The sequence below is a fragment of the Haemaphysalis longicornis genome, unplaced genomic scaffold (assembly GCF_048455015.1).
Source record: "Haemaphysalis longicornis isolate Haplotype H1 unplaced genomic scaffold, Haemaphysalis longicornis Haplotype H1 scaffold_1, whole genome shotgun sequence".
In the NCBI taxonomy this organism is placed as follows: domain Eukaryota; kingdom Metazoa; phylum Arthropoda; class Arachnida; order Ixodida; family Ixodidae; genus Haemaphysalis; species Haemaphysalis longicornis.
In genome coordinates, this window is record NW_027526203.1 from 437,583,260 (window position 1) to 437,607,608 (window position 24,349).

Consider the following 24,349-nt stretch of genomic DNA (forward strand, 5'->3'; position numbering starts at 1 on the left):
AGCAGCTAGAACTAGCAGGCAAACTCGCATGTCACGGATGGAGCTACACCACTGACGGCAACTTCTTTTTTTACGTATACGCCGACTATGTACTCTGCAGATAGTGATTCTGCACAGCCGTTATGAATGACAACACACATCCAGTGTCTCAAGGAGACGGGCCCACTTTTATTGAGTTAGCCAAGAGGAACAGCTTTCAAAACAAAAACAACCGTCCACAAGTCTCATGAGAAGTCTCTGGCCATGACCGCAGGTTGCTATTCCTCCTCTGGGCTCTCCCTTCCATCCAAGAGGGCCCGAAGGAGTTCCCCAAGGAGCTCGCTTTTTTCTTCAAAGGACGGACTGTTGGGGGCCGCCGGTCTTGGAGTCCCCACACCAGAGGGACCAGCACGGGGAGAAAGCAGGGAAGCGAGTTTCTCAGGGCTGTCGCTCCCATCGTCGTCCTCGTCAGATGAGCTCACCAGCGGTCGACGGTAGCCTCCGCTGCTGCCGGCAAAACCCCAAGCTTCGTCGCCGTAGCTATTGCCGCGGTGTTCCGGTCCGCCTATAGGAATTGGCTCGCTCGTCATGTGCATGGTCTCAACGTCGCACATGATAGGACTGGAGCTTAGCTCTGGTGAATTGAATGGAACCTGGATGAAGTTTGTAGGAGAAGCAGTCATTGTGCCCTCCGAGTCATCTGAGGTTGATTCTTCGTCACGTAGCCCATCCCCGTTGTCCTCCTCATCAGCCTCGTCTTCGGACCCGCCATCGTACCAAAAGTCGTCGCCATACCAATCCTCGTCTTCAAAAATAGGGTCTTCCTCAAGGCACAGTTCGACGTCCATACGAGGACTGTTCTCATCATGGTTTCCACTCTCAAGCGGATTATCAGGGCGGGGCACGCCTTTAAAATGGGGCTCGACCCCGTGTCCGTCCTCAAACTGCTTTTCACGACTGGGCCCGTATTCATGAATGGGCGGTTCCAGTTGACGAGGCCTACCCCCCTTAAGGATCCTGATTGCTCGGCGACGAGGCCTGCCTGCATGTTGGGCCCGAGCTGCTTGATTGAGCCCGTCTTCATGATGGGGCCCGCCTCCGCCCCGTGGCCCGTCTCCCCCGGCTGGGTTCCAGTCATCGTTGTTTCCATAACGAAGCTGGAGAAGCGCACTGGCGCAAACCTCCATGGATTCCGAAGGAGGTTCTTCAGTGTGGCTTTCGTTTCTGTCAAACTGGCTGAAGACGTCAGCACAACGTCGTGGCTTGTCTAGGGCGTTGTTCCAGGACGCTCCTCCAGGGGGTTTGGTTACGCCATCACCATAGCCCAAACCATCGACATAGCCCCTCGACTCGTCTGGGATGCCGTCAAAGAAAGGCTCTTCAATGAGGTTGTCGTTATCATACTGGCGCAAGCCGTCAACAGAACCTCCCGTCTCTTCTGGGACGCAGTCTCCTGCTCCGCCAGGGCCGTTTGCAGCTGTTGGGTCGCCAGCTGCAAGTATAGAAGGTATGCGCTGAAAGTTCGCATTCAAGTCAGTGAGCGGCCGTTTGCGTTGCGTTTCTACGGGCCTTTTAGTGCTGCCGACGCACGCACGCACGCATCTGAAGCTTTATTTCACGTGAGCACCACTCTATATTCGAATAAAACAGCCAAACAGATTTGTTGACTCACCGCCGAACTGGCAATCAAAAGTGTTGGCGATACGGCCAAGCAGCCCACTCCTCCCCTGAAACGGAGCGCATGCAGTGACTAAGCCACAAGCTCGTTATGGAACACCGCTCTTGTCCTCAAAAGGCAATGATAAGGAACTTTGAGCATGCGCGTTTTAAAACAAGGTGCTTCCGATTTCATCATAACGGAAATTTTCCCGTGCTTGCCCGCGCGACAGCCTCATAAACTTGAAAAGCATATGCCCCCCTCCCTAAAAAAATCGAAATGTGCGGGTATGTGAAATGGGTGCACCACAGACCGCACAATAGGGCTTTGCGATTTCAGGCAGTGTCGACTGCGTTGATTCTGTTAGCCGGCAGAATGATCAGAGCCTCACAAAAAAAAAAAAGAAAGAAAGAAAAAGAAAGCTGCGTCTATCTCACGGCAGCCGCGAGAATTACCTCCGGGAAATTCTCACGGCAGTTTCCATAAAAGCTGGCTGGCTTAAAATTCGCTGAATAATAATACGTCCCAACGTAACCTACCATAACATAACCTCAATGAACGTTACGTAACCGAACTGAACGCATCATAACCTACCAAAATCAAGCCCAACTGCAACAAATCTAATCTAACCCAGCCCAACGACACAGAACACAACCTATATTAAAAGTGATCCAACCCCTTCTAGAAGTTCTGTGCGTCGATCTCTTGATATAGTAAAAAACAGAGTAAAATAAAGCATTAACAAAATTACGGTGACCGAAACATTCCGAAAGCTAAAAAAAAAAAAAAAACACATCGCATGGTCAGATTCGAACCTGACCCTTTTCCGGTTTCAAACCAAGTACTATACCACAGCGCTGCAGGGGAAGCTACAAACACGACTTTTTAGGGAATATTTATCCCATAGAATCTCCGGGTAGCGTGCTTAGCCAATGAGAGGCGACTGCCGTGAGATATTTCTGCTGGTAATTCTTACGGTTGCCGTGATAATAGACACTACAAAAAAAAAAAAAAAAGACGCGCGTTAAAATTTTGAAAATTTGTGGCGTCCAGTGCGCATCGACAGGTACGATTGCAGCGCCGTTCAGGCATCCTGCCGCGGCGCGACCTTATTCGACACCGGCACGCGCCGTGGGTGCCACAGCTACCACCGGCCGAATCACGTTCCACGACGCGCTGTTGCTAGCACGCGCTGCGACAACGTTGGGTCGCGGGTGCTAAGAACTGAACGCGGGCTCTTGCTCTTGGACATCCCGTGCGGGAGCGTAGACTTTGTGCGCGACAATACGCGGCTCCTCATCACCGAGCTTCCTCACAAAGGCAATGTCTGGGGGGACTCTTACCTGCAAGCCCGAAGAAGAAGGCTGTGACGGCTCCGGAAACTCCACGCTGTCCCAGCTTCGCTTCAGGCTGCTCTTTTGCTCATGGCGAGGCGCCTCGCGGTCATCCCCAGCCGCCTCCCCCGCAGCTGGGGTCGGCAGCAAGGCACGGTTCTTAGGACGGGCACCAGCACTCTGATCACCTGACTGCATCGTCCCGGGAACTGCGCTGGACTGCTCTTCTTCCTCGCTCGTCACCCAGCACGATTGCATGCACCAGCGGCGGGTGCAGCCTGTCACGCAGCACGCAACGCTCACGGGCACTTTCTTGTCCTCCTCCTTGCTTCCACCAGCTGGCACAAACTTTGCATCGCCACCTTACTCGGATCGGCAAATGATGCAGCGCGCATTTTCTGATGTACGACCACTTTTAGCCAAAACGGCGACTTAGCCGGCTTTGAAACAAAGGAGAACGTAAATTGCAAGGCGTCACGATTTCGTCGTCTTCTGGCTTCAAATTGACCAAGCTGGCCGCCGGGGTCACGGTTGCCAGGATTAGAAAGATGAGCAAACAAAGACATTGAAGTGCTGGTCCCATACGTCAGCGGACCTCTGTTTTACGTGTGAAAATGGACGTTTAGGCATTTTTGACGCAGAAATGCTCACAAAGAAAACAAGAACATGTACATGTTGTAGAGCTTGTGTAGGTGAAAGAAAGAGATTCGACGACAACGAGCGAAAAAGAAGAATGTGATGTTTCTGCGTCTTTAAACATCATTATCACCACGTTCTTTTTCTTCGTTTTTATTGTGTTTCTTCGCTCAACATTGAGCTTTGTTTGTTTGCCGTGAATTGGTTAGTTGCAGTTACAGTTTCCGGCTCAAAATGTTTTCCATGGAGCGCTGATTAAAAAACTTTTGTTGGGTATGAGCCAAAAGGACGGGGGGGGGGGGGGGGGGGGGGGGGGGGGGTTCGCGTGAGAAGGCCGTCATGATCATCAGCTTTCAAAACTGATGGGCGCAGAACATAGTCCAAAGGCCATATATATATATACACCGTGCGCTTTTGTACACTTGCCGCCATTTATAATAGGAGTACCTTTTTTGTCCGCATTGTTTTTTGAAGAAGAAGAAGAAGAAGAAGAAGAAGAAGAAGAAGAAGAAGAAGAAGAAGAGGTCTATCTAAGTGCGTAAGGAAAGTACATAAGTAAAAGCCCTACAGACAAGGGTCCCAAAGTCTGCGACTGTACCGGGACCCTCGATGAGTTAATACAGAGGCAATAATTACAAAAAAACATAATAATTACAGAAAGCACAATGGTGGCTTTACCATTCAGAGGTTAGAACATCGCGAATATTTTATTGTCCGCCCCACTCCCCCTCCCGGCACTTGCTTTTATTGACAAATCCTGGCTTCCATGTCACTCACTAGCGCCGAACCTAAACGTTACTCCTCAATACTTGCGGGAACTGAAGTCGGACTTCGAAGGGGTGCTTAGCACTGCATGCTTGTCCCCGTAAGAAACGCTGTCCTAGCCCCTCCCCTCTTTAAATAAAATTGCGTCATGGCAGTGTTGTTTGCTGTTCTTTATGCCATGCGACAATTGTCAGAAAAAAACAACTTGGAATCATCGGTCACAGGCTTTGAGACATTTGTGATCCGGCCGAAATTAGGACCTTCAATGACCACAAAAAGATTCTGGTCGTCGGTTGGCGGTATAGTTTTGACGACCGATGTAGATACAAAATGAACGGAAAGTTTCACGGCTCAAGTTAATTTTAGGGTGGTGTGCCAATCCGTCAGGCTACTCGTATCAAGTTTCTCGGCATCACCACCAACTGACTGCAGGCTATTCTGGCGACAGGCCATTGAATCACGCCCAATTTACGCCGCTTAAATGTGCTTCAAAGGATTGCCGGAACACGCTGGGGAGCCACCCCTATGCATCGGCTCCACTCAAATCAGCCCTGATAACCTGTGCTTCGATTCCCGCAACATCCACGCAGATTGCTGAAGAACTGGCGATTGCGCTCGTACTCATCCACACCAAGAGCTCGGTAGTCTTAACCGAATCCCAAGCTGCCTGTCGGAGCTTCTTGGCGGAGAAGCTGGCCCAATCAACTTCCCGCCCCCTCTCGCAACGTCAGCCCCAAAGGAACGTCGCCCTCGTCTGGACACCCGCCCACATGGACGAGCAATAATTTTGCTCGCCAGCAAGTCTGCGCACTCTCCTCCCAGGCCCCAGAAGAACAAGCGGAGTACACATTATTGCAAACGTTTCACGAAATCACACGGTAATATCGACTCGACAGACAATATTTCCCTCAACCTCACTCCAAGCTGTACAAATCAGAAGAAACAACTCTCCGTCGCATCCAAACGAATGCCTTCGTTCATCCAATTCACTTACACCACATATTTACCACTCAATTTCCCTCCCTGCACTTTCTGCTCCTAGCCTGGCACACTAGCCCACATTTTATTAGAGTGCGCACATAACCCCTACCCCCAGCCTACAAAACCCCGACGTCCCACCCTTTCCTTTACCCCTCCTTCTCACTGAGCTGTGGGAGAACCTGATTACCAGCGACCAGGGTATAGCAACTCTGGCATCTAGGGCATCGGTCGCCCGGTCAACACTTGGATTGCCGGACTAGGAAAATTACTGCTACTACTACTACTACCACTACCATTACTACTACTACTACTACTACTACTACTACTACTACAACCACCACCACCACCACCACCCCTGCTCATCCTGAGTCGTGTATATAAACAACCCTTATTTTCTCTTTCAACGTCGTATTTATACCGTACTTATACCGTACTTATATACCGTATTTATACTCGTATTTATACCGTATTTATTACCAGTATTATCGCATGGAAGTATGCTTCCCAGAAAGGAATTTAAAATATCCCTCAGAGTTTCCCAAGCGACGTAAAATACAAGGTACTCGGTGAGCCGCAGTTTCCACCTTCCCGCTTGACGGAGTCATAGAGGCTACTCTTGAAACTTGGCCGTTTGGGAGAGTCTGACGCCGGTCAAGCCTTGCTCCGAAATACTCTGAGCACTGTTTACCCACGATGGCAGAATAAACGGCCACATTCGGAACGGAATTAATCTTTTCGAAGTTTGCATTGCGCACTAGTCACCCCCGGCATTTGCTCTGAGCAATTTGCCCCGGTAACCGAAGCGAGGGCGCGAGTACTTAAGCACTTGGATCATATGTATGGAGACCTTGTTCACACAATTACGAACGGCTCTGCCGACAGACGACTAAAGACCAGCGCCGCGTTTTTGTGATCCCCGCCATGAATGCTTCCAGGGCTGCTCGTATCGACCATATATGAAGTCATCCACAACGACGGAATGGGTTGCGATTGACGTGGCGTTAAAGAATGAAGTTCCCATAGACAGAACATGCCATTGCTCCATACGTCTCGCACAGCAGCTCAAAGAAAACGGCCGTATAGTGTTAACTTCCAGTGGCTCCCTCCACCCTTACAAGTACTACGAAACCAAGCCGCGGAAAAGTTGGCTCGAGAAGAGCTTTCATGCACTCGCTTGTTGAAAGTGGTACCAGACGAACGAAGCATTTTAAAACGGACCATTACCTGATGTTTTGGGTTCCATTTGCGTCCGCGTTATCAACCCGCATGAGTTCGAGCTAGTTCGTACTCCATGGTCGGCCACCGTTAGCGCGAAAAATTTGCAGATGGAAGTTGGAAAACTATAAGATAGTGCTTGTCATCGTGTGTCACGTCCTTCGCCCGAAAATGTTTTGCTCTTAACGGTGGTCGACCAACCTTATGTTACTAAACAAACCGGGCTGATGTATTTATTTATTTTATTTTATTTTTGCACATACTGCTAGCCCAATAAAGGCTTTGGCATGAAAGGGTGCAGTAGTGAAAGGTCAACAACATACATGATCATTCACACATAGTTCGACAAGAGTAGCAAGAGGCCTTCGCCTCGGTTTAAGCAATCATAACGATAAGGCCCGTGCAGCGACATACACAATGCGAGATCTTCATGAGAACAAAATTTAAACGCAAAAAGGAAGCGTACATTATTACGTAGTATTACATTATTTCGTATTACATTAATTAAGCACAAACATCGGTTAGGCAAGCTGAAACTTACCTTATCGCCCCTGCACTCAAAGTATGGTGTACCGTACCGAGTGGCGTCAGACATTTTTTTGTTAACTGCCGAGAACATTCGATGGAGCGGTCAGCTTTGTTAAAAAAACTTCGACAGAAGTCCGCCCCGCATGCCTCTTTCCTGCAGGACGTCCTATTCCCAAGCGAACACTGCAATCCTGTAGGTGAGACATTTTGCGTCTAGTCCTCCAGTTTTTAGAGAACCGAAACTTTTGTGACTGGATCGAATTTCGGCACATCTTGCAAGTCTATAGGTACCCTTGTTCGATCCCACCCACTCACTCGCTCACTCGCTCTAGTTTTGCACCCGGAAACAACCCTCATGGCAGTAATAAAATGTTCTGGATTGGGTTTCTTTAAGGTCACGAAAACGACAACAAGGTCGTTCTATCAGAGTGAAAAGCTTGTTAATTTTTGTTCAGGGAAGAAAAAGGGCGGCAAGTTGATTTTTCTTTCAAGAAAGTTTTCAGTAAATCTGTATTTTCAGACAAGACCGCTGTTTCACAAATGAACTTTCCCTTGCTTTGTCATTATTTCATCCCCTTCTAACATCGCAGTCTTCGAACAGAATATTAAATAAAAATTTATTACCGTAACTGTCACTTTATTTTAATATTCCAACCCAGCACATTCCTCCGCGATCATAGCCTATAATTATAAGCGTCACTTTTTTTAAGTCAACCGTTATCATCAATGCATATTTGTCTAATAAATAAAGAAGGTCATGGTAAGTTCAATATTTCTCAGTATGGTCTAATACAACTACTTAGTGTCTCGCGAGAGATCGAATTGGTGTTTTACTTGCCGAAATCGTGCTAGGGAGAGTTATTTTTCACTCTTCATTCCCAGTTGTGCCTTGAGGGGCGCCGTAGTTGCGGGATGAGACATAATTTACGCTACCTGGGGTTCCCTACCGTGCGCGCAAATCTCGCGCCACGCGGGTGTTTTTATACTTTGCCGCCTTTGTAAATGCACAGTCGCCGTGACAAGGAATCGAACCCGTGTTTTTGGACGCCTTAGACGTCGATCCGCAGTGGCGGGTCAAGTTTTACGAGTTAACTTGTGCTTCATATCGGGCCCGAGGAACAAAGACACCATACCATCGTGTCCCTGGTTTAATTTCCTCCTTAAAAGATACACTGTGATAGAAAGGGCGAGTTGCGTTTACGAAAGACCGCTCGCAATTTAAAACCACCCGAGCAAACAAATGCACATTTGGGAGCATGCACGTATACGCGCATGTTCCAAATGGAAGCTGAAGCAGCGTTGAGGATCCGGATAGCTGGTGCATATCAGATTAAGAATATTAGAAAACAACATGAAGCGCGCTGTATGGTGCGCGGCTGAACTTGATTGACAAAAATTGCCAATTATCGTAAGGCGTAGTTAGGAGAAAAAGGCAACTGACTTGATACGTCAATGAACAGTCTTTATGCAAAGGCTTAGGTGGCTTTCAGGGCGCGCGAGGCGTATGATGATTTTTGAGGAGTGAAGATAACCAACTGATTATGTTTGGGCCCTACTGGCGCTAAGATTTAAAAAAATGGCGCGCGACATGGGTCGCGGCAGATGTGAGCCTTTGTTCTAACGATTGAAGTGGGTGCTCTTTTGGGGAAGAGATACATTCTGTTCGTGTGCCCCGTATAATGAAGGCATCCCGGAAACGCCACGCGTATGAGATTAGGCAGGGCTGCTTCATCTCTTATTCCGGACGGAAGGAGTGCGAAGGTCGGCCGTTGGTGTTCACACGAGCCTGCAAATCTGCGAGTCGGCAGTTTTGCCTCATAAAATGAAAAATAAGAAGAATAAAAATAAGAACACCTTTGCGGCAGGCAAGAAAAGGGTGAGAGCGTACGATCAAAGAAATACCGGTAAAAATTATCGTAAATACACATAGTGTTAACGAGGCTGGCATGGCAAAGCGAGCCCTGTCTAATTTGTCACTATACGCGTTTACAGACGAGAGCACTAGAAGGGCTCCCTTTTTGCCGAATAATTGGCGGGTTGCCTCTGCTTTTGCAAGCCGCTTGCTCGCACATAACAACTAAGTGGGGCATTTATTTTGCAGAAATCCTAACAAGCTGAATATCGGCATGCGAATGAAGCAGTGTTATTTTTACGCCGCGTTGCTCCTAATGTATAGTTTGTGCCGTAACGCGTACGTCATGTTGACTTGTATGGGGTAATATTTTATTATGGTGCGCTTGATTTTTTCGCATCACCACTTCAACAACGTTTATATTTTTCTGGGTTCTTTTAGTCTTATTTAGTTGCCTTTACAGCTACGCAGAAATTATGCCGCCTTTCCTTCTCTATAATCTCATTTTGTGTGGCTTTTCTCTCCATCTTCACAGTTACTGGCTTCAGAGAGGTCGGCATGCGGCTTTGCCAACATTCTTAAATTCTATCATTTACCACGGACCGTGGAAAACCTTAGTCGAAAGAACATTAGTTAAGCGGAAAATTTATGTTGGAGGAACTTTCTCGTAATCACCCGCGAAACGCCATATTGGGCTCAATGAGAAATGATTTTAATTGAAAAAAAAAATTAGCACACGAGGCACGTACCAGTTTTACGCTCGTCCTTCGCGGCAGGGCTGTATATTACACGGGTCGTCGCTCATGCATAAATTAACGGGAAAAAATTTTCGTCGCGCGCTTTTATGTACTTTTGGAGTGAAGGAAGTAGCCTGCCCTGTGCTCGTCGCCTTGTTGAAGGATAAGTGCAACGTTTGGCTTCATCGTCAGACTATTGGCTTTCATTCCTCCTGTGGATAGACCAAAATAATGAGCGTGGCAAATAGAGAGAGAGAGAGAGAGAGAGAGAGAGAGAGAGAGAGAGAGAGAGAGAGAGAGAAGAGAGAGAGAGAGAGAGAGAGAGAGAGAGAGGAGAGAGAGAGAGAGAGAGAGAGAGAGAGAGAGAGAGAGAGAGAGAGAGAGAGAGAGAGAGACAGACAGCCAGACAGACAGACAGACATATGCATGGAACAAAAAAAAACAATCAAGCAGCCAAAGCTCATAAAAGTTTTGCAAGATATCTTACTTGATTCCTTTTGCTTCTAGACAGCATGACGGAAATTTCAGGGAAGCGAGCCTTCCCTACGGGCCGTTTGAATTGTACTGATGCTAAGCTTCATTTTAATTGGTGCTACGCAACAGATCGTATACATGAACGATATTTATTCCGAACAATGTATTCGTGCTTAGGGCTATCGACATGCCCGCTAATATGAGGATAATGCCAGAAAAGGAGTTCAACTAAGCCCAGGTATTAGCGGCTCTCCTTTCCCTAACCCTCCTTGGTAGGGATCCTAGGGATCCCCTGCGGATAAATAAGTAAAGAAATGACGGCAAATTTTTGCTAGCTTAACATAAAGCCCATTGTTTGTGCCAAATAAAAAAACGACGCAATAGTGATAAAGGTAGCTGTGAGCTCTATAGCAGACACCATAAAAGTTGCCCACCCAAAGAATGCATAGTCCCAAGCGGGCTTCGCAAGCAAACACGTCCAAAAGCGATAGCGTTCGAGAGACATACGGTGCGACCACGGTGCACCGCGTATCCGCCATGAGTAGGAAGCAAAGAATGTGAACTAGGGGAGCTTATTGAGAACGCTGCAATACCTTGGTCTGTAGCGGTGTCCTTGGAGTGAACGCGAGGATCTACGCGCAGGTAATGGTCATTTCCTGTCCACCGCGACAGAAGCACGAATGAAGAGGTGCATTGTGCATCTCCAGAAGTATGCTTTTAAGATTTTAAGTTTTGCCCCACATCTTTTTTTTATTGAAAACATTTAGCGACAATAATACACGCCAAAACACCACAGTTAACAAACCGGTGCTTATTTGAAAGTGTACTCATCGTGCACAGCGCACCTGCAGCTGCGGTACCGCTTGACGTAGTAAAATTTCCAAGCGTACCGCGGGGCTGCAGGCTCCGGTGCTCCGACGCATACCCGACTTAGTAGGACTTGATAGCTGGCTAGTTGGTTCATGACGTACGAAGGAATAAGTTTGCGCAAAAAAAAGAAAAAAAAAAGAGGGGCGAAGATAGAGAACACGACGACGAAGACGACGATGATGATGTCCTAAAAGATTTTGGCACGTACCCACAAGGGGGGATTGGCCAGGGCTAAATAGGTTGTTGAAATACGTGGGGACCGCAAAATACTAAATTATTTCTGGAAAGAGGCCGTAAAAGGAAACTTAGTTATGAATAAGACGAGCGCTCGTCTTGTCCTCTCTATCTTCGTTCTCGTCTTTTGCGCGAACTTATTCCTTCGTACATACCCGACAGTTGCTGCTGTTAAACTAGCAAGGCGATACTCACACAGTTGCAACAGTGGGGTATGGGACAACGCTTTACAAACCCGAATGTTCGCTGCTGTAGCGAAAGTTACAACAAACGCTAGTGCGGCTTGCACCAAGCAATCAACGAAACAGTCAACTGATCATAACAGCGCAAGGGCTAGCTATATGTACCTAACGTTGTCCTAAACACACAGCGTGAGAGGTGAACACTGTGGGGTTAGCCACGGAACGTGCAGAGAATACTGGTTCGAACGCTGAAAGAACGAACTGACCAAGGTCGGCGGAAGACGATTGCTCGCGTGCCCTGGAGGCTATGGATGCACCGGGTACATCTGGTGATCGAGAGGCCGAGCGCCGAGCGAAAATGACGGAGCAGCAACGCTAGCGGCGGCACGCCGAGTGAGAGTCCACCAACACCGAAGTGGTCACCCTGCGCCTGGCCCAAGCTGATCAATGCTGTGAACATGATCGGGATAGGTGGGCCCAAAGGACCCAAATGAACGAGCTATAGCAGGCTTCTGACAATGCGAAATGGGTGAGGCAAGGCAGCACAGCCTACAGGACCTCCAGAAAAGGTTCAACTTGAACGTTACCTGACCCTTAACCCAAACATAGGACGTTAACACTTTGAGGTGTAACGTCGTGAGTCGGTACCCGCTCGATGTGCAATGAGTATGACGTTGCTTGGCATATCAGAAAGGTTACCTGATATCTGAAGGTTATCTGAAAGGTTACCTGAAAGGTTACCTGATTTCAAGGTAACCTGAAAGGTTACCTTGGCATATCTTAAAGGTTACCTGATGTTTACCTAAGCGTGGGACGTTAAGCCTAACGTCATGGTTCGAGGTCTAACGTCGTAAACCGGCACTATTAGAAAAAAAAGTACCCATTCTACTCAACAGGCTTACAGCTGCGGGTACCCATTGTAGTCGCAAGATCCCAGAGCAAAACGTTAAGCCTAAGGTCCGGCTCTTCGGCGCATACTCGAGAGTCGCTGCTGGGATTGCAGGAAACAGATACGTAACCACAGAGTTGGGCATGCCCGCACTGGGTAATTGGAGACGCTTTTGGAAAAGCGCAGACGCTAGAGGCGCCGACCGCGAGAAATCTGCTGCCCGCCCTTTAAGTTCTGGTTGCGTTCTCTGAAGCCTAAAAAAGTCTCCCCCCCCCTCTCCCCCTCTCCCCCTCTCCCTCCCTCCCTCCCTCCCTCCCTCCCTCCCTCCCTCCCTCCCCTCTCTCTCTCTCTCTCTCTCTCTCTCTCTCTCTCTCTCTCTCTCACACACACACACACACATGCACGCACTATAGGACCCATCCGTCGTGGGGTATTAACCAACGCTTTACAAGAAGGAACCTACGTTGCTTTCGTACGATATTCCGTGACAGGTGCAGCCGAATCGTTTAACTAAACCATGTTGAAGACATTCGACACGTTTGCATTTAATTATTTTCACGAGATGAAATGACACTGTATTTTCTATCGCGGTGCTGCCGCATTCGTGGCTACGATCATTTCTAGTTAGTCTGGATCACCTGCGACAGTCAGAACTTTATGTGTCACGCCCAGGAGATGGCATCACAAATGACGAGGCGAAGTTCTCAATTGCAATTAGGAGGACGAAAATGCGTCAGCTGAAGATGTGACCACCGCGATTCTGTCTGGTCAAAAGCGTTTTTTGCTGGCCCAATTCATTACACTCAATGTAAAGCGCCAAGACGCTTCTACTACGTAAGACGTTCTAATGTAAGACGCTTCTACTACGAATTACAGTTGATTTCTGTGAATTCGACCTTCATTAATTAAATTTCACCTCGCAATTCGACAGGTTTAAATGACTTATTTGGGTGTACAAAGCGATGTATTTCGACATCGGCAATTAGATTTTACGCTTATCTCGACCGAATTTCTGTAATCCGTCCAGTGAATTAACGGAAGTCGACAGCTCTCTGGGAATCGGAGATTGCGGCGGAGCAGTATAGATCACGGGCGCTGGTTTAGTAAGGGTCCTACTGAAACGTTCCCTATATAAGGGAATACAGAGTTCATACGGATTATATTGCACCGAGAAGTAACTAAAGCAGATTTTCTTTCCAAAAACACTGGAATCAATTGATTCCTCACAATAGGCACGTTTGGCCTAGTTTTCGTGTATCTATCTTGAGCAAAGGGCGAAATCAGGCTCTATGTTTTGCGTATACTCCGTATGTATACGAATTTCATACGAACAATGATTTTGCGTTTCTGGCAGTATCCTAGAAGAAGAAAAAAAAGGTGTCAAATTTTCCGAAGGTTATGCATTATTTTATAACTGTCTTTCTCAAAAATATTCCTCATTTTAAAGGGGCCATGAAGACAAAATACAAGTTTGATTCATTAGAAAGACTGCTTTTTCCCGATAACAACGACACCAGTTTAATCGTAAACTTCGAACAAATACTGGAGATATTAAAGAAAGCATGCGGAGCAGTAGCGACTCCCTAGTCACTTTCCGGCAACTTTTCTATGACGTCACATAATCTTGTATGTGCGATTGACGGCTGTCGAACTAAACTATCGCTAAGACATACGACTAGACTATTGCAGTGGGGCCTCTAGTTTCGTTTTATCGCATCACCTGAATGCTAACGGGCAATTAACGCACTGAAAATTATGTTTTAGTGCTGGCCCAAAACACGTCACTGTAGCGCGAAATTTGAAAGTTTTTTAATACTTCTTGCGTTTTTTCGGTTAAAAAACGTATTTCGTAGCTGGAATGGAGCTGAATGAGGTACTGACATTGTCAGATCCAGAGGGGGGTCCGGATGTCCTGACCCCTCCTTTAATTTTTGAATTCACACCCCCAAGAAGATGACCCCTCAAATAGTAAAAAAAGCCTCCTCCTCCTCCTCCTCCTGCTCCTCATAATAATAATAATAATAATAATAATAATAATAATAATAATAATAATAATAATAATAATAATAATAATAATAATCACTATCATAAGCCTGGTTGTGTCCACTGCAGGACGAAAGCCTCTCCCAAAGATCTCCAGCCACGCATATCGAGTGCTAGCTGAGTCCATGCTTTCCCCCCAAATTTTCGTAGGTCATCTCTCCATCGAGTTTGCGGTGTATTGGCAGCTACTCTGTTAAGTGGATGATCCCCCTGTTCGTCTGTTCCCCAATCCATCCCTAATTCGTCTGTTCCCTAATCCATACGGCTGTTTTTCTATCCCTCAGCGTGAACCGTAGCATTCTCCGCTCCATGGCACCTTTGGGCCGATCGAAGTTTCCCTCGTTTGGTGAGACCCCAAGTTTCTACCCGGTAAGTGATTACTGGAAGAATGCATTTATTAAAGGGACACTGAAGTGATATGTAAACATTGCGGGATTACTAGCGCAAATTGTAGTCCGGAGTCCCCAGGCCATGTTTCGACCACTCTAGGCGCGTTTACGCGATTTTATTTAGTAGAAAAACTAATTCGAAAATGCTGTCCTCCTCTCTTTACGCTCGCCCATTTTCTGTGGCGTTTTCGTGTGACGTCAGGAGGGGATGAGCTGGCAATTGGCTGCGCCACGGCTGCGCTACTGCACGGCTCCCCGGCCGACAGAGTCAGTCGGCCCAGCGTTTCGTCCGCCGGCCGCCGGCAGGTCGTCGCAATCAAGGAGGTTAAAAAAAAAAATTGCTTGGTCGCAATTCGTTCGCTTAGTTGAAACGAAGCCAGCGCCCGTTTGCCCGAACGCGATAAGTGTGGGAATAAGTTCTCAACTACGACTTTAGCGCTGTCTATGTAATAAGTCGTTGGCCCGAAAGTGATACAAACGCTCGGTTAAGGTACCGTTTCCGTCGAGTTTTCTGGCAACCAGCTTTGTTTCCGTGGCTGACTTCGACTTATTGGCGTCTTATTCGTAAGTGGGAACTTAATCGGGAACTTATGCGTACGGGCAAACGGGCCCAGGACACGTTTGTGAATGGAAGAATGTGCCTTTCTTTACTTGGTTTGTTTGTACACTGTATCTAGCTCCAAGTCAAGTTCGCTTCACACAAGTGCTGCACAAGCGCACATGCGACGCTTCGCTGACTGGTACGCCAGTAGGAAAATATAAGGCCTCTTGAAGGCGGGAGAAGAGTCAGCGAAGTCAATATAGGTACTAAGGAAATAAAATCAACTGATATTTTTACCGTACAGCGTAAAACTAGGGCGCGGGAAGCACTTTTTTGCGCTGGGCGAACAAGCACAGCGGTCAGCAGCACGACTACGCATCTGCGAACGCTTTTCCGTCTACGAAATGCAATTGCTAGACGTGAGCTACTGTGAGCTACTGCACTGTGAGCTACTGAGCTACTGAGACGTGAGCTAGACGTGAGCTACTGCACGATCGCAGTACAACAAATAGTCACCTAAGCTGCTTGAAATGCCAAAACTAAATAAAAGTGTAAACCGGTTGTACAATATATACCTTATATTAGCAGGGCTTTCCCGTCCCGTTCCGTGGCTTAGTAGTCTGAGGCGCTGGTTATGTCACGACAAATGTTTTGCAAGTCGTGAGTTCGAATCCCCGCGGGTACGTGCTTTTTTTTTTTTTTTGTAAGTTAACTTTTTTGTTTTCCGCCGATGTTTTCTATATTGAGTTCACCTTTTTTTTGGCCGCAACGTTCATGGCTACACGAACTAGTTCACAAAACGCGCGCAGGCTGGCACATGCATGGCGCGCTAGCGAGTTCTCGTTGGCGTGCTGTTGCCATAAGCACCGACTGCTTGCAGGCAGTGGGCACAGGCCAGACTGAACAGACCCTTGGCCTGGTGCGAACACGCTTTTTACGATACAGGCATGAGGGAGGCAAGCTCCAATTATGGGGGAAAAGCGCATGACATTTGGGCGTCTACGGGTACGCGGAGGGCGTTCATGCACTGCGTAGGTTTCGGCTAGTGAATGCTACGATTCCAAGCCGTCCTAGGAGGCTTATCTTTATGCATTTTTACAGCTGGCAACATGGCAGAAGCGCGGTACGATGATTACTGAGTCATTGAGAATGCCCATCCAACAACACCACCGGTTGTGTTTTACAGAACCGAAACCGAAACCGAAACTTGTTTGGTTGCTCACCTTGGGCATCGTCCAATCACGGCGCCCGCTCCTCCTAACGTCACAGCTTTAGTTGGTGCGGCCGCCGCAAACCGCGCATGGTAGTTTTTCTTCTTTCGCGCTTTGTAAAATAATTACCGATTTGTCAATCGTAAAAACGATGAAAAGTGTGCTAATTTGAGCCAGTCTACACAGTGCAAGCAAAAACGGGAGCTTGACAAATTCACTTCAGTGTCCCTTTAAATACAAGCATTTTGAGCAATAGAGGCAGCTTACTAGTCAGGACATCCGAATTCTTGCCAAACGCAACCCACGCCATGCCTGATTCTGCGGGTAATTTCCCGTTCATGGTTTGGATCAGCAGCTATGACTTGCCCAAGATACGTATACGTATTCGGCTATGGTTTCCAAGGGTTCATTACCTACCTGAAAGTCGTGTTTCTTGGCGTGCTGATTCGACATTAGCTTTGATTTTTTTCGTGTTTATTTTCAAGCCTGCAGTCACACTCTCGGAACAAAACTGGCAAAACATGCACTGCAAATCCTAGTTGCTTTGACTGAACAGGACAATGTCCTCTGCAAGCCTTAGGTGACTCAAATATTCCCCATTGATTCGCAACACGGTGTTCCTCCACTTAAGCTTTCGGAACACACCCTCCAGACATGCTGTAAATAACTGTGGCGATATTCTGTTCCCTTGCCGGACACCCTTTTTTATGGGAAATTCACAAGTTCTGCGATGAAGCCGTATGGTTCCCGTGCATCCTTCATATATATCTTTGAAGAGCGCAATGTATACCCCGTCAACGCCGTGATCCCGTAACGCCTTTATTACTGCTGGAGTGGGCAGTGAGTCAAATGATTTTTCGTAATCTATGAATGCAAAATGCAGCGGCGCGTTATACTCGGAACACTTTTCGATTTCCTGGTTGATAGCGTGAATATGGTCTAAAGTTGGGAAACCTTTCCTGAAACCGACCTGTTCTCATGGCTGTTGATTTTTTTTTTCTATTTCTTAAATTTTTGCTTTTCCGAAATATCGGCGAATAAAAAAGGCTACTCCTCCTCCTTCTCACCATCATCATCATCACTGATATAAGCTGATCCCCTTCTCAGAAAAAAGCCTGTATTCACCCCTGGGTACTGAAGACTAGTTCTTTCAAATTAAACAAAGTTGAAACTTCCCCAGCTTTCTCGCTCGAAATTCCGAATTCTCGGGAGCCTAGTGGAAGCATCTCCGGAAAGTGATATTTCGCATGAAGGAGAGAGTTGACTTGGGCATGAACTCTGTAAAGAAATTTTCCAGAACTCTTAATAGTTTTCGCGTAGCTCTCTGTCAAACGTTATCGCCCATGTATTTCAATGGGTAGTTTTCTTGGCTCTCGAAGGTAGTAGAGTTAGGTGCAAAACTTGAAGCTCCGCAAAATGCAAGCTTTCACCCTCAGTATTAGCGGTGCAAAAATTGTTTAGAAAACACCAAATAACTCCAGAGTAATTATAAGTCTGAAGGAATTGCGATGAGCCGCAAAGCTTCACGTGTTGTCTTCACGGTCCCTTGTGCCAGGCTAGGCAATAACTCCGTATTACGTCTCAGGAGGGGGGAGCGAAACAAAACTAAATTGAATGGGGAGAAAGCCGCGGTACAATAACTGCAACTCTACCGCCATCCTACCATGTTATCCCTGCTAACACATAATACGACCGCACTCCACATCTTCGCACCCAACCGTGATCAGAGCACTGCGCTGATACGTGAACTTAAGGGGAAGTTCCCGAATCAGCGTTACGGGGGCAGATTAGCTTGAGTTATTCAGTACTCCGTGCATGCTTGCATTTGCTCGTGGCAGTTATTAGGCAGTTTTAGCATATCGTTACCGTGTTTGCGGTATACCGTTTACCGTGTTACCGGAAGCGCTGGCGACGGTGAAGCCTGTGCCGGTAAGTTACCGTTCGCGGTAACTCTCGCGCTGCGAAGCCTACTCCCGCAAATACGGTAAACGGTAACGTAAACACGGTAACGATATGCTAAAACTGCCTTGTCGCATGACGCGGATTCGGACGTTGCGCACGCAATAGTGGATAGTGGATATCGGAAACAAAGCATGAAGCCACACCTTTTCGTTTCTGATTAGCGCCGTTATTCTGGATGCCATTGCGAATATGCGCCGACAAAGACACCCTTTCTGGCTTAGATGGGGTGAGCCTTTGGACGTGCGCAGTCACCAAGCGCCGTTCTGCGCTCGGGGGCAAAGAATCGAAACCGACGGACAGACCGTATATTGAGCTGCTCCATTCCCCCGTGCGTTCACCCATCGAGCTGTCGTTTGACTTCAATGAACCCAATTAACATTTGCGGACGTCGGACCAAGCTGTATAGCCAGAGGACAAGGGAACGAGCGAAAATTGGCTGCGTGCTGCGCAATGACGCAATGACTCAAGGTCGTTAGCTAACCTGTCACTTGCAGCACTTTCCAGGGCAAGCAGACGAACACGACGAAGCGGCGATGCACCGTCTGCAGCTGTTTTCGTTGCATTCTCTCCGCTTAAGCCCTAAAGGCAGCGGGGGACTGGTGTGGAATCTTGGAAAGCGGCCAGAGTGTCTTCAGAAAGAATCGAGTCACCGAAGTCGAAGCTCCGTTCATATGCGTATTCTGAAGCGGCGCCAGAAATTAGGCAAAGTATGCGCTTTCGACGCATGAATGTCAGCGACTCTGGCGGAGCTAGGGATGGACGAGTGAACTTGGCTGAGGACATGTTCTCTTGTTGGTGTTTGCCTTTAAAGAACAATGTGTTTCGTGCCTCGTCCATTGGCCGCTTTTCTTTTTTTCCCCTTTCGAAGGAGAAGAACATGTCTTCTCATGGCACATCGGCATGGACTGAAGGGTCACTAACGGGCGACATAAACACTGCACAGACGTCCACGAGTACCGGGAGTGAAAGCTTATATGCGCCCAAATCTTCAAGGAATGTTGCCGTTGAGATAGACATTCGACCACTTTAATAACGAAAGTTACAGAGCCTTCTGGAACTAAAATTTAAGAAAACAATAACCATGTGACAATGCTTACGATGTAACAGGAATTTAGGCATAAACATAATGTGTGAAAGCCCATGTGACACTAAAACAATGAAGGCACGTATCTGATCTTGTTTTGACCATCTGCGGCCATTCCTCCACCAACCATGCATGCTCAAGGGCCTTCTGCTATCTGAAAGCGTTCTTCCCTCTGCGACTTAATGCACACTACCATTTCCCAAGGCTCCAAGACAGGTTGAGGTCCATAATCACTGTACCCGGCTCAAATGTGGCTGCCAACGAGAACGACTCCCATATCATTTGGCCTGGCCTCTTTCTATGCACGCATATTAAAACAAAACACAACAAATTACTCAGCCAAAAGGCAGATGTAACAGTGGCCAGTTTTATCTCATTCAGATAAGGTTTTAACCTGAGTTAGTGGTTCTATTGCAACGTTTTGACGAAGAACAGCGTGAAGGCGAGGAAAAAATAACAGTTTTTGTTGTTTCTAGTGGTTATCGTCGTTTCTAAATGTTCCTATCTAAAGTTTCTAATAACTGAGTTACTTCGGGGTATCTAGGTATTATACAGTTAAACATGGATACAACGAACTTGACAAAAAATCGAAAGTTTTCGTTACATGGAGGTTTTCATTACATGCAGGTTCCGAGCTATAAGGCTCGCGTGAATGAAGCAGAAACGAAAGCAAAATGTCTCGACATCAGTGACGGTGAACTAACCCTTCAAGGATTCATTTCACAGTGAAAAACAGCGTGATTTGCGCCTGCTGCTTTTTCACGAACTTAGTCACTACACGGCACTCCAAAGAAGCAATTAAGGTCACTTACCTCCGTTTTCACGAACGGAACTTAAGTATCACTCTTGCGCTTTGACACTTTTCGGTGCCTTAACGCGCTTCAAGGACTGAACGTATGCCGAAAGGTCGCCTTTTCGCGAACTTTCTGCTCTGTTCCGCACTCAAAATTGGTGAGAGGGGGCTAGCTGGGATACTTTCCCGGGCGGCGACGTTCTTATTTCTTGCCGGCGGAGACGGCATTTAAAATTGTGAGTTTGTCTGGAAAAGACAAAACTTTTCATTTTTGGGCAGCAGAACTCATCAATTACAAACCGACACCACATATAGCAGTGGAGACGCGCGACTACACGCCAGCAGGAGAAGGTCTAGCACCTAACCGACACCACGTTCACACGAAATTCGCTAAACTAGTGCACTTCTCCAGGCGATTTTTTAAAAAAGAGGAAAAAGTAATGGCTCAGCAGGGCAGCGAATTCGTTATATCAAGGTTAACAGTCGCAACGCCTTCGTTACATTAGAGGTCGCAAACACATGGGTTTCGGTAGGGCTGGTAACGGGGAATAAAAAAACTTCGTTGAATCCATGGGAATTTGTTACATATAGGTTCGTTTCATCCAGGATTAACTGTAATGCTAAAATGAACAACAAAGGTTTTTCGCTGTTTCAGGCTTTTAACGTCAATTCTCAAATAACAGAAAGCTGATCTCGAGAGTCCCTTTCCACCATTACTAAACGCCACCTTTGAATTTTTAAAAGTCGCATGTGTTTTTTGAATCGCTTGAGAGGTCAGTGTCAACTTCCACTGCAATGCATTACGTTTGGCGTGACGAATAAAGCATTCCCTTGGAGTATTGATGAGCTGCCTGAACAAATTGATATAATTCTGGACAAATTATGACCACTGAAATTTCTTTTCTGTTATTCTACCTCCATCTGAACTGCAGATCGGTCGAATTTGTTAATTCTAAGTAATGCAATGCAAGTGAACTAACAATTTTACGAGCCCACTGGCTCCATCTAAGAGAGAAACATTTATACGCGTAAAACCTCCAGCCAATTCGATGCGCAAAAACGCACGCTGGTTTATCGAACGCGATATCCCAATTTTCACAGGCTACCTTTTGTTCAGGCACTATCCCAACGACGATTACGAAACTATTGCGGAGCACAGACATCGGCGCGAGTCGGCTTGGCAGTTTGGGCGCGCGATAAATCTTGCTCCCAGCCGATGCTTGCATGTGCTATGTGTGGGGATTTCGTAGCAAGTCAGAGATTCCTAGGCGGTCCAAAATAGTCCGTAACCCTCCAGTACGACGCTTCAACAGCACCCAGCAGTCGCTTCAACGCATAAAGCACCACCAACGTGAACTGTTTTAATATGTTTTGATGTGTCTTTGTGCAAGCTATATTCTTAGGATATGGGTGCTTCGTTTTGCAATTGGCGCCATCTGCTGCCTATTAGTTGTGGTCCAGAAGTTCCCACTTGCGTGCCAAAATGCTTTCCTCTCCGTGTTACAATTTCGAACTGTTAATTGCGTACGCGCACTCATACAATGGGCCGTAATTATGCTTCATTAACTGAATGATTATAGGCCGGTGAAAGATAAATGGAGGATCGTTACTTCGAACTCCAGTTTAGGCGAAGAAATTTTGAGACGCCCTAGACATGAGTAATAATGGAGCCCGACACCAATATAAGCATAGAAGGCAGAATTTTAGTAGAAGTTGCAACACTGACAACACTCTCAGGCGATCCTGTGGTTCAGCTTGACCACGATGGACTCAACCGACCAATCTATGCAGCCAACAAAGAGAATGCGGCGAATGGTAGCAACGCGCATACTTTTGACACAAAATTGTGATTTGCGCTTGGCACCGTGCAATGCAGAACGTCCTCCTTTCATTTTCTAATGCCGCAGTGAGAGCGCAGTTTTGTGTCACATCATATGCTCGACATCGCCATTCGCCGAAATTTCGTTGCTGGCTGCATATATTGGTCAGTCGAGTGCACCGTGGTCAAGCTGAACCACGGAATCGCCTGAGAGTGCGCGCATATTTAGCAGCATACACCTTTTTTTTTTAATTCAGCATGACAGTCGCACGCCTACGATCAATCAATAAACTAATCGCTGAATGAGCGTATACTGCGTAAGTAAAACACGAAAGTTATCGGTGAAATATATACATCTAAGAAGTCCCCGTAGGTCGCCCTCAGCACAGCGCTCCAGATTGACCGACTGAAGGAACCCAGTGTGCAAATTTGGCGAATGACGAAGGTCAACACATGATTTGACTAAAAAAAGTGCATGTGCGCAGAGACAACACGCAAGGCGTGAATGGCGTTTTGCATTGAGCAATGTGGCTGCGCAGGAGCCCCTTTCATTTAAATGAAATGCGCTCGGCCACGTCATTCGTCGAATTTGCACACTAAGCCAGTTCGATTGGTCATTCTGGAGCATTGTGGTGAAGACGTCCTATGGGGACGTTAGGATCTTATGTTCAAAATTGCACCGGGAACCTCAGGCTGTTACAAGGCGCATATATGACGCATGCAACTTTTATGAATTAGGGAAACCAGCTAAATGTCCCACAGAGCACGCAAACATTGTAGTAGCTAATGCGGATCCCAAACTAACTTTAACTGGAGGTTATCTGGGTGGAACGAGAAAGATCAAATCCGAATAACACCGAATAACACGGAATAACTGAAACTTAGACAAAAAATATAGGTATCATATATTACGGGATAACACCCCAACATGTTCGAAGGCAAGTTGGAGTAAACAACGCTGGAATAAAAAGTTGGAGTAAAAAAACGTACAGCAAGAGCAAACAGGAGTATTAGGCTCATCATTACCCAATATTTTGAACTGCATGCGTGAGATAATAGAGTGCTCACTAGCTAACGAGTAAATTTGCCATCCTTCTCTTTCAACGCGCAATTCGTGCAAAAAACGAACAAAGTACACGTAATAGCGCAACGTGTAATAAAAATAAAAAGCATAAGACAAGTGTGTCAATAAGGGTTCAAATATAAGATTCACAAAAGTTTAAAAGTAGCTTTTGAATAACGATTATTTAGTCGCGTCAGGAAGGCGATTTGGCATATTTTTGCATGCAATAACTGAAAAATGTAAACAACTTATACCGTAGCAGGCAGTGAATTGTAACCCAGTGAGATTTACGACTTTATCATCCTTTCCAAGTGCTCGAACCCCCATGCGCACGCGCACGCACACACGCATACACGCACGCACACGCGCACACACACACGCACACACACCCGCACACACACGCACACACGCTGTTTTCACTCTTTTGCTTCTACCATACGCTAAGCTTTTTGTACTGCTTTCCTCTTTTAGCAGCCAAGGGAAACGAAGTTGCGGCTAGGCAGACGTGTCCCAATCGAGGCCCGGGTTTCATGGTAGCGCATATATTTAGATGTATCTGGGCCCTCTTGGACCCCAGCCAAGCGCATACGGCAGCAGAGTTGCCTCACGGACGACGTCTAACCGCAAGCGTGGACACTGCAGTGCGTCCCCCAGGGCTTGCAAACAATGTGACGCAAAAGAGAAGGGAGTCGGGCTGGCCCTTTGGCTGCACAACGCAAAATCTCCATGCGGCAAACAATGCCACTGAGTGTGCGTATATTTATATACGAGACCGTCCGAGTTGAAGCGCTGCGGAAGGAAGCTGAAGTCATAACTACTGGAAAAATCTCGGCCTTAAGTTACGACCGGTGCAAATTGACGTCACATGCACCATTTCTGTTTGGCTGTCATAGCTTATTTAATCCCGTAGGGATGGGAAGGAAAATGAGCACAGTTTATTGGCACAGGTAATAGACCACCCCGTCATGAATACGCAACTTAATGACAGCCGCCCGTCATGACCTAACGGCATAGTACATTAAAAATGGACGCGAGGTCGCGTCGAATACTGAAAACAGTATTCGAACGATATATACCCGCCGAAAGACGTGTCCTCCTTCTGCTTAACAAT

The 24,349-nt window shown here is 46.9% G+C and overlaps 2 protein-coding genes across 4 annotated transcripts in view; both read right to left on the reverse strand.

Moving 5' to 3' along the window:
• LOC144155800 (oxysterol-binding protein-related protein 6-like) overlaps window positions 1–24,349 on the reverse strand; it is a 149,013-nt gene that overhangs the window by 123,209 nt on the left and 1,455 nt on the right. The window lies entirely within an intron of this gene.
• Window positions 108–3,335, reverse strand: LOC144155798 (uncharacterized). Its single transcript, XM_077687465.1, has 3 exons — window positions 2,980–3,335; window positions 1,652–1,706; window positions 108–1,471 (listed from the first exon to the last, which is right to left on the reverse strand). The coding sequence occupies exons 1-3, from the start codon at window positions 3,226–3,228 to the stop codon at window positions 258–260; spliced, it is 1,518 nt and encodes a 505-aa protein (XP_077543591.1). The 5' UTR covers window positions 3,229–3,335; the 3' UTR covers window positions 108–257.

What these genes read in the sequence shown, in the direction of transcription:
- LOC144155798 (XM_077687465.1), bottom strand. Translation starts at nt 3,228, where the DNA reads ATGCAATCGTGCTGGGTGACGAGCGAGGAAGAAGAGCAGTCCAGCGCA. An exon ending in CTTCTTCTTCGGGCTTGCAG is followed by an intron (nt 1,707 to 2,979) that starts GTAAGAGTCCCC and finishes GCTCCGTTTCAG; the next exon opens with GGGAGGAGTGGGCTGCTTGG. An exon ending in TTTTGATTGCCAGTTCGGCG is followed by an intron (nt 1,472 to 1,651) that starts GTGAGTCAACAA and finishes CTATACTTGCAG; the next exon opens with CTGGCGACCCAACAGCTGCA.